At 35.1% G+C, this 15,408-nt stretch overlaps 2 protein-coding genes across 2 annotated transcripts; both read left to right on the forward strand.

Moving 5' to 3' along the window:
- The first annotated feature begins 1,255 nt into the window (after positions 1-1,255).
- LOC149384415 (GPI-anchored protein) lies at positions 1,256-4,505 on the forward strand. The gene is made up of 2 exons (XM_089629520.1): positions 1,256-2,185; positions 3,972-4,505. Exons 1-2 carry the CDS (start codon positions 1,565-1,567, stop codon positions 4,320-4,322), a joined length of 972 nt encoding a protein of 323 aa, XP_089485646.1. The 5' UTR covers positions 1,256-1,564; the 3' UTR covers positions 4,323-4,505.
- Positions 4,506-10,207: 5,702 nt separating this feature from the next.
- Positions 10,208-13,280, forward strand: E12A11 (PEBP (phosphatidylethanolamine-binding protein) family protein). Its single transcript, XM_089629031.1, has 4 exons — positions 10,208-10,580; positions 10,792-10,853; positions 10,952-10,992; positions 12,853-13,280. Exons 1-4 carry the CDS (start codon positions 10,386-10,388, stop codon positions 13,071-13,073), a joined length of 519 nt encoding a protein of 172 aa, XP_089485157.1. The 5' UTR covers positions 10,208-10,385; the 3' UTR covers positions 13,074-13,280.
- Positions 13,281-15,408: the final 2,128 nt, after the last annotated feature.

Consider the following 15,408-nt stretch of genomic DNA (forward strand, 5'->3'; position numbering starts at 1 on the left):
TTGCGTTTTTTCGGGCTTGTATGGAAGACTGCGAGGCGGTGACTAGGAGCCTCGAAGTCTATTCCTCGGCATTTGGTCAAGTTGTTAACCTTGGTAAGTCGGATATTTGCTTTGGATGTGACGTGTCAAAGGAGTCACAACTGATGATTGCTAATTATTTGGGCGTTTTAGTTACCAAACGTCATCATAAGTACCTTGGTCTTCCTACTTTCACCGGTCGTAAAAAGAATGAACTATTTGCTTTTGTGCAAGAAAGGGTTTGGGATAATATGAAGTTGTGGAGGGGGCTCTGGTTCTCGCATGCTGGTAAAGAGGTCCTCATCTAGTCGGTCCTCTGGGTTATTCCGAGCTACATGGAAAATTGTTTCAAGATACCGGCGAAGCTCATCAAAAATATTCACAGCGCAGTGGCTAAATTCTGGTGGGGCAATTGCGATGGCACGCGGAAAATCCATTGGTGTAAGTGGAAAGAGTTGGTTAAGCACAAGGCGGACGGAGGCTTGGGACTCTATTACCTTGGCAAATTCAACCAAGCGTTCATTGCTAAGAACGTGTGGAGACTCATTAGACATCCAGACAGCCTTGTCGGCCGAGTTTATCATGAGAGCTATGACCCTAACGGGGACATCCTTAGCACTTCATGTGGCTTGAATGCCTCATTCATATGGAGAAGCTTAGTGTGGGGCAAGGAGATCATTCGAGCGGGTTCGAGGAGAAGATTGGAGATGGTGAATTCGTCTAGGTATCCTGAGATAAATGGATTCTTCGGCCATCCACATTCTCCTTTATTGACCCTCTTTACATCCCCGTCGATATGAAGGTGGCCGAGCTTAAGAGTAAGGGTGGTGAATGAGATGAAGGGTTGATCCGCAATATGTTCGGATTGATGATGCCGAGGCTATCCTTAGTATCCCAACTAGTCGGACAGAGCTTGGTACCATCCTTGCGGATATAAAGGTTTTGTCCTCAAACTTTGAGAGTTGTATTTTCTGTTTCATTCCTCGTTCTTATAATGGGGCTGCCCATAGTTTGACTATATACTCTCTTAGAGTTAGATCATATGAAATTTGGTCGGAGATTGTCTGTCCTTGCGCTTTAAAAGAAGTTGTCAATAACTTTAATGGTTTAGTTCTGTCTTTAAAATTACGGTATTCTTCCGCAAGAGGGTTTTAATGATATTTCTCCATGATATCGTCCACGTTTAAAAAAAAAAAAAATTATGTATATTCCGTGACTTTCAAAAAAAAAAAATCCAAACACACAGTACATTTCGCCCACTACGTAAATTACCGTTAACTTAACTTTCCCAGGTTAACAAAATCGAAAATTGGTTGTGTGGTGGGTGAGTAAATAAACAGTATTTACTATTCATCCTCCACTATAACTAAGAAAGTAAAAGTGGATCAAACAAAACATCCAATTCCAAACTATACCCAACCCCACTTTACCTCATCTTCCTTCTTCATTCACTTTCCTCAATTCTCCTCCAATAAAACACACACACACATCCATTTATGAGCTTCACTCTCTCCCAAACCAAACCCACCCCAAAATCTCCCTTCCGATGACCACCCCTCTCCAAACCCTTTTCCCGATCCTCTTCTCCGTCTTCCTCGCCGTCGCCGCCGCCGCCACGGCCGTGCAGCCCCTTCTCACCCCGTCCTCCTCCGCCGCCGCCACAATCCCGGCCTTCCCGGAGCAGTCGGACGCCGCCGGGTGCCGCCTGACCTTCCCGCCGTCCTTCTTCCGCGGCGTCCGGTCGGCGTGCGGAAACGGCGGCGAGGTTCACCGCGGCCGGTGCTGCCCCGCCCTCGCCGCCGGGCTGTACTCGGCCTACTCCGCCACCGCGCTCAGACCCGCCCAGCGGCGGCCGACGGCGGCGTACGACATGCCGGTGCTCCCCGACGACTCGGAGACGTGCGTTGGCGAGGCGGAGAGCGCGATGCGCGACAATGGCGTCGCTCTCCGGAGGCCCAACGAGACTTGCGACGTCGTTTACTGTTACTGCGGTATTCGGCTCCGCAGCTTGAGCTGTCCCGCGGCTTTCTCTTCCTCCGCCCAAGGCAAGCTTGTCGGCGACGCCAGCGTCACGCGCCTCGAGAGAGACTGCCTTCCACGCTCCGATCTCGCCGATGGCTTTCCCGGCCTTGGTGGTTGTTCCAAGTGCTTGCACTCTCTTCGCCTGGTAATTAATTATCACCTTTTCCTTTTTAAGGCTACTTGAAAGATTATTAAAGTGAATAGTACTACTAACTAGGGTCTAGGGTCATCCCTTTTTTTTTTTTCCACCAACTTTACACTTTAATGAAGACGAATACAAATTACTAATTTGAATTAATTATTTTTTAATACTTTAACAGTTAAAATAAAGCATACTAGTTGATCGTAGTGTTCTTCCTAAAAAATAAAATGTTCTTAATAATGATGATTTAAGTGATAATTAAATACTCAACCCAGTTAATCTAATATTGCACCTGTACTGTACACCTACATTTTTAAAATCAAATAAGTCATTCTTTAAAAAAAAAAATTACTAACATAATTTATTACAAATAAATCGTTATGTAGTAAGTGGCATGTCAGAAGTTCCTATAAATTTACATGTAAATCGGCACTTTATAACAAATATATATAGGCTTTATAACTCATTAGGTTTTATAACAAATATATATATATAAGATATATAGGTTATATAACTCATTGGAAGAGCTAAATTGCGCATCTAGTCAGGCACCAAAAATAGCGGTATAAAGGCCTACATACCCTACTGCGCGCAATAATATTTTTCTTCCCGATGATTACTTGATGTCATAAGATGAAAAAAAAAGAACCCTTAGTAATGATGAAGTTGTTAGATATTTTACCCTCTAACTCTTTACATAATCCAATTACCGTTAAAGTAAGGGATTGAATTAGAGGATACAAAACTTAGCACTCATTTGTTAAAAATTAGTAAAAATTGCTTTAACAAATTTATATATAATTATTTAGTTTTTTTAATTACTATAATTAGTAAATCTACAAAATCATAGTAAAATGTGATTTTATAAATAAATGAATATTGGTTCTATGAGTAAAACAAAATTTAGTAATCATCATAGAAAACAAAAAGTATTATTTAATTAAGTTCTAACACATTCGTAAAAATCATAATTAAATTATTTGGAATGATGAAATCTTTTTTATATTATTTTTTATAGCCTCTTAATCTCTGTTTTATGGGGTAAAATCCTAACACTTAGGTTTTCACATTCCTTCCAGTGAGTCCTTGACGTTAAAAATATAGTCCTTGACGTTAAAAAAAAGACCACCAACCATTATGTGATTTATATTTTGGTCCTTCTAAGTACAATCCTAAAAAATTTAGTGATTGATAATATTTTAGTCATTGTAATCAATAACTTTTTAGTAAATTTTTTTTATAAAATCTATTCATTAACATATTTTTTTTAACTTAACTAACTTATTAATTTTATAGACAATAAACGAAATAAATAATTTTCTAAGGAAATTTGAATTTTTAAGGTGTCATTCTGTTTGATGATAAGAGCTTTGGAATTATGAAAAAGTTGATGCTTCTTATTGTTAAATTATTTTGCTATAGACCAAAATATCACTTACATAATGATTTTTTTGGTCCTAAAATCCATAAATTAAATTCAATCTCTTCTGCCCGATAGCTTTATTTTTCATTATTGTATATTGATTTGCTGGGAATATATTATTGTCGCACTGGACTGACTTTGATCTGATCACTGATCTTGTTAAGTGCTTGCACTTTCCTTTCACGCAGACTTTTGATTTGATATTCCAACTATAAAATCAATGACTGTCCACATTAAACCTACATAGAGCACCAAACTCGTCCTTTGCACAATAAATTGCATTACAATTTATATGACACCGTTGGTTTAAAACGTTCCCTTCTCTCTAATTCGCTCAAACGTACTGAATGCTATTTATTCACTCAGCTCAACAAGAAGAAAGCCTTGAACACAAGCAAACTAGAAGATATGAGGACCACAAAGCTGCAAAACAAGGATTGCGAAATGATGGGTCTGACGTGGCTCTTAGCCAAGAATCGGACGGCTTATATTCGCACCGTCTCTGCGGTCATACGAGCGATCATGATGAGCCCCGACGGCGCAGATCATCACCAGTCGTGCGCGCTATCGAGCGACGGAATGCCCTTGGCCGTTGATTCATCCGAGATCTCGGATCAATCACAATCCAACGGTCTAGTGCCCTCCTTGCACATGTCTATTCTCACCCTGGTTGTTTCTTTGTTGTATATGTACATTATTTGGCCATTCCATAATTAGACTCGTATCCTAGCCCATTTCATTTTGTAGCTTGTTGTTATTATTATTTTGGCCACTAGTGTTCTTGTTCTTTTGTAAGATTTTTTTTTTACTTTTTTTTGTCTTTTTGTTCCAATTCTTGTGAAGATGTAGCAAGGAAATTAAATCTGGTTGATACTTAATGGGTAAGATTATTAATTTTCACTTGCCGTAGAATTTAATCCCCTATTAAATCTATTCACGAAGATGAAGTGTCTTTTGATTGTGGGCCTAGGCAAGCATGTGCGAAGGAGACTAGTGTATGGTTTTGGAGGGACAAGCTTTTGTATATTGTAGTGACTTATTTAGTGGCTCTATTTTCTGGGACAGTTGTTGTGTTATTCACGGAAAATTTATGAAATGTCAACATCTCCATTAGATATCACTTTATCATCTGTGGACTGTATAGTGGGAAACGTCAACAAGGCTGCAAATTAGACCATACATCTATTCTATCTCATATATATATATATATATATATATATATATATATATATATATATATATATATATTTTGAGGGAGGGCTCTATTCTATCTCCTATTAAGAAGGGAAAAAAATCATTTACCGGCCAGCGAGACAGATTAAACTATAACCTTATTACGTAGCTGTTTTATTAAATTAGAATAGTTTTCCGTTATGGATGTTCTAATAAATCTATATCTAACTAAATATATTAATTATAGAAAAATTATACTGATTAGCCAATTTCAAACGTTAGAATTGCAAACTAACCAACGTTTCAAAATTGCTATTTAAATAGCCAAACGTGATGATGTGGCAATTAAACCAACTATTTGATCCCAATTTTGTCCTTTATCTGATTTATTTTTGAAATAAAAAAGCAGATAATGAAAAATTAAATTTCTATTAATGTACATATTTATTACCATTTCAAATTTCTATCACGATTCTCTCTTTCTCATTGTCTCTCTCCAATCAGCTCTATATCTCTCTAAAAAAAATTACGATCTCAGATTTCTCTCTCCTTTTGATAATTTCTATATTGATGTCGGCGACCTTGGCTGTCCTCCTCGTCCGAATCTGTGCGCGAACAAATCGGAGACAAGATGTCAAAAGTAGATATTGAAAATTTGTTAAGACAGAGACACGATGTCACGCACAATATGAGAATAACGAGTGTGACAAGATGTTCTGAAGCAATAGATAAACAATTTAGAGTGATGCATGGGTAAGTAAATGACATATGCCGATGATTGGGAGGCGGATATTTGGAGATATTTTGGCCATCACAAATCTCTCTCTCAAAATTTTCTTTAAACTCCTCTTCATTTACGGAAAAATTGGGGTCATCCAAAGAATTGGGCCTTTGAGTCTTATTAGTTTTGCTCTAGGTTGGCCCAAAGCCCCAAACAATGTGGGCCATATTGGAGTTGGTCGGGCTATTTTTATCTTTTTGATCGATCTTAGGCATCGGGCCCAAAGATATTAGTTTGAGGTAAAGAGTTCAATTCCATAATAATTACTAAATTCGATTGCATGTTATCCTAAATAACTAAAACCAATCCCAAAGTCATGTAGATTGAACCATGGAATAAAATGTCGACGATTTTCGCCGATTTCCGGCGAAAAAGTCGCTGCCGGAAGGTGTCCGGCCGACGAAAGATGTTTTTTTTTTTCGTTTCGTCGTCATTTTTCGCCGATTTTCGTCTTTTTTTGTTTTTTGTCGTTTTTCGTCGATTTTCGTTGTTTGTCGTTTTTTGTGTGTCGTTTTTTTTTTTGCTCTTGCTGCTGTAGTGTTTTTTTTTTTTTAACTAACTTTTTAATATTATTGAATATATATATATATATATATATATATATATATGTCAAAGTATTTTAATAAATTTTGTGTTGTTTTTTTTTTTGCTGTCGTTTTAAATTTTGTTGTTGTTGTTTTCTTTTTTTACTATCGCTTTTTTAAAAAACAAATTATAAAAAATAATATATACGTTAGTATCACACATTTATAAAATATTATATATATACAATTTTTTATTAAAAAAAGATTATATACATAATGTATTTTCTTTATATATGTTTAAAAATTAATATATATATATATATTACATGTATATATTTTAAATATATTTTGCCACGTTATTTCCGTCGGCACGTCGGTTTTTCATCGAAAACGGCATTTGAAAACGACATTTCACTTGCTATTTTTCACAATTTTTTCGTTCGGTTTTCCATCGTCATGACGATTTTCCGTAAATCAAGAGGCTCGAAACGGCAACGAAAACGACATTTTTTTTTTCTTGGATTGAACAATACCATTTTTTAATTTTTTCTTTTTCATAACAAAAGGAAATACCATTTTTTAGTTTAACTGATTAGTTTATGTTCCCGATAACTTTGAATATGTCTTTTTTTTTGTTTTACCACTGGATACCTCTCTTTATCTCTCTCTTTTCCGTGCGTCTCTCTCCATCTTCCTCTCTAACCTTTTTTTTTTCTTTTTGTTTAGTAACCCTCCTGCAAACTCTTTCTTTGTTATATATACACATATTCACATTTATTCTCAAGTAATACAATCAATTAAACTCTTACAAGAGTGATAATCTTTAAATACATTGAAAATATTTTCTACCCATTTGATTATATTGACTATTTAAAATTGATGAAAATTGTATTTACAAATTATAATACATTTATGAAGGTTAACTATATTAATTTATTTTATAAATTCAACTAAAAATATAAATTTTTGAAGTCTAGTTATAATAACGATTTAAAAGTTATTTTAATTTCCCTAAACCGAATTGAAATGATTTAGGCTAACACTTATTACTTCCATAATAGTGAATTCACATAGTATTTAAAAATAAAAATAAAAAAGAATAGAAAAATATAAAGTATTAACTAACTTGAAACTCAACATTTTTAGCTTCTTTCTCTTTTGTTTTTAAATTGCAAAGCATTCAATAATATAGAAAAGGTGAATTCACAGACCTCATAAAAAAACAATCTCTCTCTCTCTCTCTCTATACTTTTTTCCCCTTTTTTTAGTAACCCTCCTGCAAACTCTCCCTTTGTTACATATAAACGTATTCATATTTATTCTCAAATAACACAATCAAACACAATGTGTCTATTTTTGAAGATCTCGGCGCCACAAATCTGTAGGATTTGGAATCACTCAATTTCGAGTTTGTATAAGATAGATATTGATTTTTGAAGTTTTGATGCAAAAAAAATGTTTGAAAAAAAGTAGGAAAGAGAAAGTGACGAATTAAAAAACAAGAGAGAGAAAATGATGAATCTAGAAAAAACAAAAAAAAACTTTATATTTATTTAAGGACAAATATGGAATTTTAACTCAATATCTCTAGTACCACCTAATATAATTGGCTATTTTTCTAAAATTCTCCAAACGTGGGCTAAATCTCAAATCTTAAGTTTAAGGTGGCCTAATTAGTTACAATATTATTTTTATTATCGTATACATTACTTGCAATCTCTCAACAACTATTGTGTTACATAAAAATCATTCAATAAAAATACTTTCTTTCGCATTGTCGCACTCGTGCTTCTTGTTTAGTTTTTGTTCTTTAATCTGAGTTAATTTAATAAATTTAGGCCTGATGGACTATTTTATTAATAAAATATAACTATGGTTACGTACGTTTTAAAAAGAAAATGAGTTATTGAATTACTAGTCTAATTGCTCCTAAGATTTAGTTAATTTCAATAAATATGGTTACATATTAAAGTTATATGGTATTCGCAAGGCTAAAAATAGAAAATTAAAAATGCAAATATAACAATAAATGTAGAGATGAAATTAGTTTCTTCAAAAGTTTTAAATATGTTATTTGGTTTGTTAGAATAAATTTTAAGTCATAAAAAACCAATTTTCATTGTAACAATATTTAACCACAGTGACTATAATATAAATATAAATTTTAAGTCTTAAAAAAAGGGCAGTGTAGCAAAATAACCAAAATAAAATTATGAATTTTTTTTAGTCTACGTTTCACAACTTTTAGGGAAATAACCAACAGGTTTATATGGCGATAATTAAGGTCCGATTTGCCCTTATTTATTAACAAATTCGTCATTTTCTCTATCCTATTTTTTTCCTACATTTTTTTTACATAAAAACTTCAAAAAAACCACATCTATCTCATATAAACTCGAAATTGAGTGATTCCAAATCCTATGGATTCGTGACGCCGAGATTTTCAAAAATAGATCTATTGTGTTTGATGAAAAATCATGTTTAATACCATAGATGTAGAAAAATCACGTTACTACATTAAATATGAAAATAATTGAAACTTTTGAAATTATCAAAAAAATAAATGGAACCGTAAATATGATGCATTAAACATAATTTTTCATCAAACACAATGGGTCTATTTTTGAAGATATCGACGCCACGAATTTGTAGGATATGAAATCACTCAATTTCGAGTTCGTATGAGAAAGATACAAATTTTTGAAGTTTTGATGCAAAAAAAATTATTTGAAAAAAAATATGACAGAAAAAGTGACGAATTTGTTGATAATTAAGGACAAATCAGACCTTAATTATTGCCACATAAACCATTTGACTATATCCTTAAAAATTGTCAAACATAGGCTAGATCCAAAATCACATTTTTAAAGTGGTCTAGTTAGTTACAAATCTCAAAAAAAAAAAAAAAATCAATTTTCATTGTAACAATATTTAACCATCATAGTGACTATAACATAAATATATATCCCTCAAGTTGCATATATATATATATATATATATATATATATATATATATATATATATATATATATATACACGCAACTTGGGAGAATATAACATATGTAATTTTATCATCGTAGTTTATGTGCATTTATATTAAAGAATTTGTGTGAGGATTTAAAGATTATTGAACAAAGAATATTTAAATTGACATATTTAATTTGTGTTAATGTATGTCTAATGAATTAATATGTGATTATGAATTATTATAAATTAATCTTTTGTTTAAAAGTTCATGACACTCATTAATACACAATCCAGTAGATAAATATCATAAAATTTATTTTTTTTATGGAGAAAAATATGAAGACAAAAAAATTAGTAGATAATAGCTTTAGTAAAGAAAAACAACAATCCATATAAATACATTATATATATTTAATAATTAGTTTTCTGTAATAGTTTAAACTTTTTTTTTTTTGAAGGCTGTAATAGTTTAAACTTTAAACATTGACATTTGACAAGAATTGGTTAGTTAATAAACTAAATTTATGTATTTCTAGATTTATATTGTCATTTATAAAAATGCAGAGACTCCCGCGGACATCAGACTCGTTAAGTGTCATATCTATGTAAATAAGTATACTCAATTATTATTAAGTCATTCTAGGTTAAACATTTTGTCTCTTTTGAGTTTAACATTTGATTTTGTCTCAATGAAAGCATTATTTTTGTATATTCCCTTATTTGCAAGTGAACTACGTATATATACAAAAGAGACATTTCCGTGCCATCCCCCAAAAAAATATAACGTACAATGTTATATTCAATGGGCTCCACAGCATATTCTGTCCTTTCCCTTCGGTTGTCGTTAACTGAGTTGATTCATGCTTATCTCGAGAATGCTTTCATGCAAAAAACTGATCTCTCTCACATATATTACCGCTGGTTTTGATCCATGTTCATCAGGGAATCAACGAACGGCTACGATTAATTAATCCATTCACATAACAAACAAAACCCAATGGCGGTTTTACGTCCCTAATCTCCCGTCCACGTGTCGCTCTCTGCCTCATTCTAATTTACTTTTTACTTTCAACTTTTATTTATTTATTATTATTATTTTATCTCGACTCTCTTTTTCTTTTTATCTCTTTGCATGCACTTTAATTCGCTCCCTTCACTTCACTCTCAAGCTTGTGTGCTGTTTTGCTGTTTTTTTTCCCTTTGGTGCAAGTCTTGAAAGTGAAAAACTCCTATATAAACCCCAACTTCTCTTCTCACAAATTAACAAAAGCTTTTTAAGTCTTTAAAAAAAATAAAAAATTAGCTGTCCTTATTTGTATCCTCTGTTGTGAATCCATGGCAGCCTCGGTAGACCCGCTTGTGGTGGGCCGTGTGATCGGCGACGTGGTGGACATGTTTTTGCCGACGGTGAACGTGTCTGTCTACTTCGGATCGAGGCACGTGACTAATGGGTGTGACATCAAGCCCTCCATTGCCATAATACCTCCCAAAGTGGTCATCGCTGGCCATTCTGATGAGCTCTACACTTTGGTATATATATATAAATGTATATCATATTTTTAATTATTTAGTTTACATTAGGTTTAAGCAAAATATTTTTAGTTTACAGATGTATGTGCTTCATGCTACTAATATCGCATGCAAAAGTATATATTACTTTTCTATTACATGTTTGTTTGTTCATTTTGAATTGATAATGTTGTAATTTACGCATTTTAATTATATTAATTAATTCTTGCAGGTTATGACTGATCCAGATGCACCAAGCCCTAGTGAGCCCAGCATGCGTGAGTGGGTTCACTGGTAAGTAATGTTTTTGTTTTTTCTTTGTGATTTTACCTATATAAATCATTAAAATAAAATTAAATAGATTTTATTTTATTTTATTGTGTTGATTTCAGGATTGTTGTCGATATTCCAGGAGGAACAAACCCAAATAGAGGTTAGAACTTTGTGTGTATATATATATATATATATATATATATATATATATATATATATATATATATTATGATTCATGAAATTAAGAAAAAGTGCATAATAATTCAATAATTAATTCCAATACTCGTTCGTTTTATTTTTGGTAATATAGCGTAGCAGCCGTTTTGATGCACGTCGTCGTAGCTGTATTTTCAAGATGCATGTACATATATAGAAATACATCAAAATAACTTCTCAACATCTGACTAAGAAAAATTGAAGACAATAATTAAAAATCTCTCAGTAGTTAGTACCCAAGGAAAAATATCGACTTTGTGCCTCACTATAGGTTATTGGATTATTAGAATATATATATATATATATATATATATATATATAATTTATTTTTATATTTTCTCAATAAGAGATATTAAATTGATAAATAATCTTTTTGGTTCAAATTGAATATTTAGCTTCATTTAGTATTTCGTTGAAAAACCTTCTTGTCGCTGTGTGGGATCCGGATGATAAAGTTTGTTCCAAGAATTCCTATCATTCGTCGACATTTGTCTTTGAAACATCGAATCTATAAGAAAAGTTGGCAAAAAGAAATTCATATGCTCATCGTGTCATATCCTAATAACCTTGCTACGTGGTATCTAAACTGATCTTTGTAAATTTTGTTAGTTCCTATTTTTTTTTTCTCCGTGGGATACCTGACAGCCCTTCAAGGTGATGATTCTTAACAATTGATTCATCATTTTGGTCCGATGGTCCGATTTTCAATGAGTTCTGATACTGTAAAAATATCAAGAGATTATATTTCAAGAGAAGTAATCCCTTCTTACAAAAAAAAAAAAAAAAAAAAAAACCAACTTGGTTCCCAATTTTTTCTTTTTTCACGTGAGATTCTTGTTAATCCACTTTTTGTTTTCCTCTTTTGTGTTCATACATTCTCCATGTGTTTTTACTTCGAATATTTCGAATGCTCAACAGTTTTATTTTGTCATCATCTTTTTTATTCCATGCAATGTTTCTACTTCCACTTGCCAAAAAGCATAGTCTTCCTATAAACATGACACGTATCATCATATTCTCGTACCACCTGTCAAACAACACCCTTGCTTCGTATAGTCTTCCCATGTGGCAGTCAGATCACTTGACACGTGTTGAACATGTACAAAGGGTCTTCTGCTAAAGAATATTCAGACCAAAAAGAAACTGAAATGTATCACGGAATTTCCCAGCTAAAATATTATCATATACATTGAATTACACACATTATTCTTTATAAATTCTATTTGCGAACTTTAACAATAATATTACCTGCCACGATTAGTGACGGAGATAGAGGTGAGTTTTTAGAGACAAGGTATTATTCTCCGGGGATCCTATATTAATATTTTATTTTGTAAAATAAATTAAATAGTAAAACAAATTTGTGGAAACCTCCGGTTTCTTAATACTGGTGTGACAAAACCATGAGAGGGAGCTTTTGGCGAGGCGATGAAGGCTGTAAATCCCACAAAATAGTTAACAAATTTGACACTACCAATATTTATGGTATAAATAGTGTCGAATACAATTAATGATACAAAAAATTAGAAAAATAGCCTATTTACAGTTTGATATTACTAAATAATCAATGTTTGATAAATATTAAGTAAATAGACATAAATGATGACGTGACTTAATATGACAGTGGCTATTTATTATTTACTTATTTTTTACTAAACCTTGATTATTTAGCAATCCTCAACGTTTAAGTCGACTATTTTGCTAAATTACCCTTAATGATATGATATATAACTGGTAAGAAATGCAAACTATTATATTAAAATCTGATATTTAGTTAATAATTGTATTTACGGAGTGAGCGCAGGGAAGGAGATTCTGCCGTACGTGGGGCCACGGCCTCCGGTGGGAATCCACCGGTATATTCTGGTGCTTTTCCGGCAGAAAGGGCCGGTGGGGCTGGTGGACCAGCCGGCGTCCCGAGCCAACTTCAACACGCGCTACTTTGCGGGAAGCCTCGACTTGGGCCTCCCTGTCGCCACCGTCTACTTCAACGCCCAGAAAGAGCCCGCCACCAAGCGCCGCTAACCTCTTATTTATATATATATATAGTACAAAATTAAGAGTTAAGGATTAATTAAATAATGGTTAGCCATTGTACTACTGAATATGTCTTATGCTATCTAGCTTATGCTTTTATATATTGCTATGTAATGTTGTCGGGAGTTATTCGTGTTATGTTAATTCCCGATATACTCGCGTCTTTCTTAATGTTCAACTCGTGTTACTTTCTTCTATCCGTTTGTTATCATCGTGCACTATATATGCACTATTCTATATATATAAATAATAATAAAATAAAAAAAAACACCGAGAATTTAAGGGGTGAAGTGAATGTAGAAAATAAAACAAGTGCATATGTAGGAAGAGAAGCAGGTTAAAAAGCCTATAACTTTTGTATTCATATAGCTTTATGGAGTTTAGACGTCATGTCAACGAACGTGAACAATTCATTCATCAATGCAGAATGTCTAGGTAGTGCTTTTCTATCGCATTTTATAATCCAGTAGTCTGCTAAAAAAAAAAAAAATATAATCCAGTAGTGTCGTCAAACAAGTGCAACTTGTTGCGCCCCTCAATTTTAAAAAAAAAAAACATATGTTTGGCCAATTTTTTTTTTTTTTTTTTTTTTTTTATAGTACGGATTTTCCATTAAAATTGGGTAAAAACCCATCAATACAAGAGAATAACACCTTAGTACATGGATTACCAAGACCTAAGTCGAGGTGAATCTAACACTAACTTCCGGTAAAAGTACGATATGTGCTAACTTCCGACAACGGGAAGAATTACAAGCACCAATAGAGCACACAAGAGGCTCGTTAAAAAACCCAAAGAATGGTGATGGAAAAATCCAACCAAACTTGGTCCGATAACCACGAATAAGGTGGCTCTTCAACCTGCATAGATAAAAACCTAACAGGAAATCCACTACGGGAGAGGAAACTACGGCTAATCCGAGTCCAACACAAAACAAAGCAAAGCAAGAAAATGATAGGTCCATGCCAACATCAAAAGAACAAACTAAAAAACTAAAACTGAAACAAACTAAAAAAAAGCGAACACCCGCACTCAAGATCTGCAGCGAGCACGGCCGCGTCGCGAACGTCGACGAGCCACAACTACCACTCTCCAACCAAAACAGTGTCGACGACGCGAGGCCGGGCCACACGAGAGAAAAGTAGCGCTCATCTAGACTTTCTTCGACCTCACCGGATAAAGATGTTAAGACCGGGATCGACGAGGGGCGGCGATCTGAAAAGGTAACACCCTGTGAGGACAGAAGCCAAGACCGAGGATGGGCTTTGACGGAGCGCTTCATCGAGGAGCGTCGGAGAATAGCAGCCACGTCGGTGAGGAGTGATAGATCGGGGATGGCCGGGTCTGAGGGAGCGCCGAGGGTCGCCTGAGGCTGGGGCGACATCGAGCTCCACCACGCCACCTGAAAAGACCAACACCAACTGCAAAAAACCGAACGTCCAAGGGAAGAGACGGCACAACTCAACCGCCGGAGAAGGACCCCGCCGGAGTTGCAGACCCACAACAACAAAGGGATCAACTTCCAGATCCTATCGAACCCGGAGTTCCTGGCCGAGGGGACCGCGGTGGGGGACCTGCTGAAGCCTGACCGCGTGCTCATCGGCGGGCGGGAGAGCCCCGAGGGGGACCGGGCGGTGCAGGCCCTGAAAGCGGTGTACGCCCGGTGGGTCCCGGAGGATCGCATCCTCACCACCAACCTGTGGTCGGCGGAGCTGTCGAAGCTCGCGGCCAACGCGTTCCTCGCCCAGAGGATCTCGTCGGTGAACGCGATGTCGGCGCTGTGCGAGGCCACCGGAGCCAACATCTCGGAGGTGGCGTACGCGGTGGGGACCGACTCACGGATCGGGGGGAAGTTCCTGAACGCCAGCGTCGGGTTCGGGGGGTCGTGCTTCCAGAAGGACATCTGCGAGTGCAACGGGCGTGGGGAAGGAAAGCAGAAAAACAAAAAAAAAAAGAAAAGAGGTAGCAAATCGGCTAGAGATTAAACATGCCTCCCCCCAAGACTTAGCCTTGCCGCCGTTAAACGAGGGCGACGGCCGTTGCCTGGGGGGAGTGGGCGGCGGCTGAGAAGAAAATGGGTTTCTAAAAGTTTACAAATTAACTTCTCGCATTTTGAGTTTTTTTTATTTTTTTTATTTTTTTATTTTTAGATTTATTGAACAATGTCATTGCACATAATATTTTATGCACGTTTTTTAATTTGAAAAAAATTACCGTGGGAGGGATATTGATGGTCATCTCTCATAGATCAATCTTCACGCGAGCAGTGTGCCTCTGAAAAAAATGCATGGACTCACTCTGTCTTGGAATCTGTGGTTTTCTC

The sequence above is a fragment of the Urtica dioica genome, chromosome 10 (assembly GCF_054948205.1).
Source record: "Urtica dioica subsp. dioica isolate 48M chromosome 10, U.dioica_male_clone48M_v1_H2, whole genome shotgun sequence".
Classification (NCBI taxonomy): domain Eukaryota; kingdom Viridiplantae; phylum Streptophyta; class Magnoliopsida; order Rosales; family Urticaceae; genus Urtica; species Urtica dioica.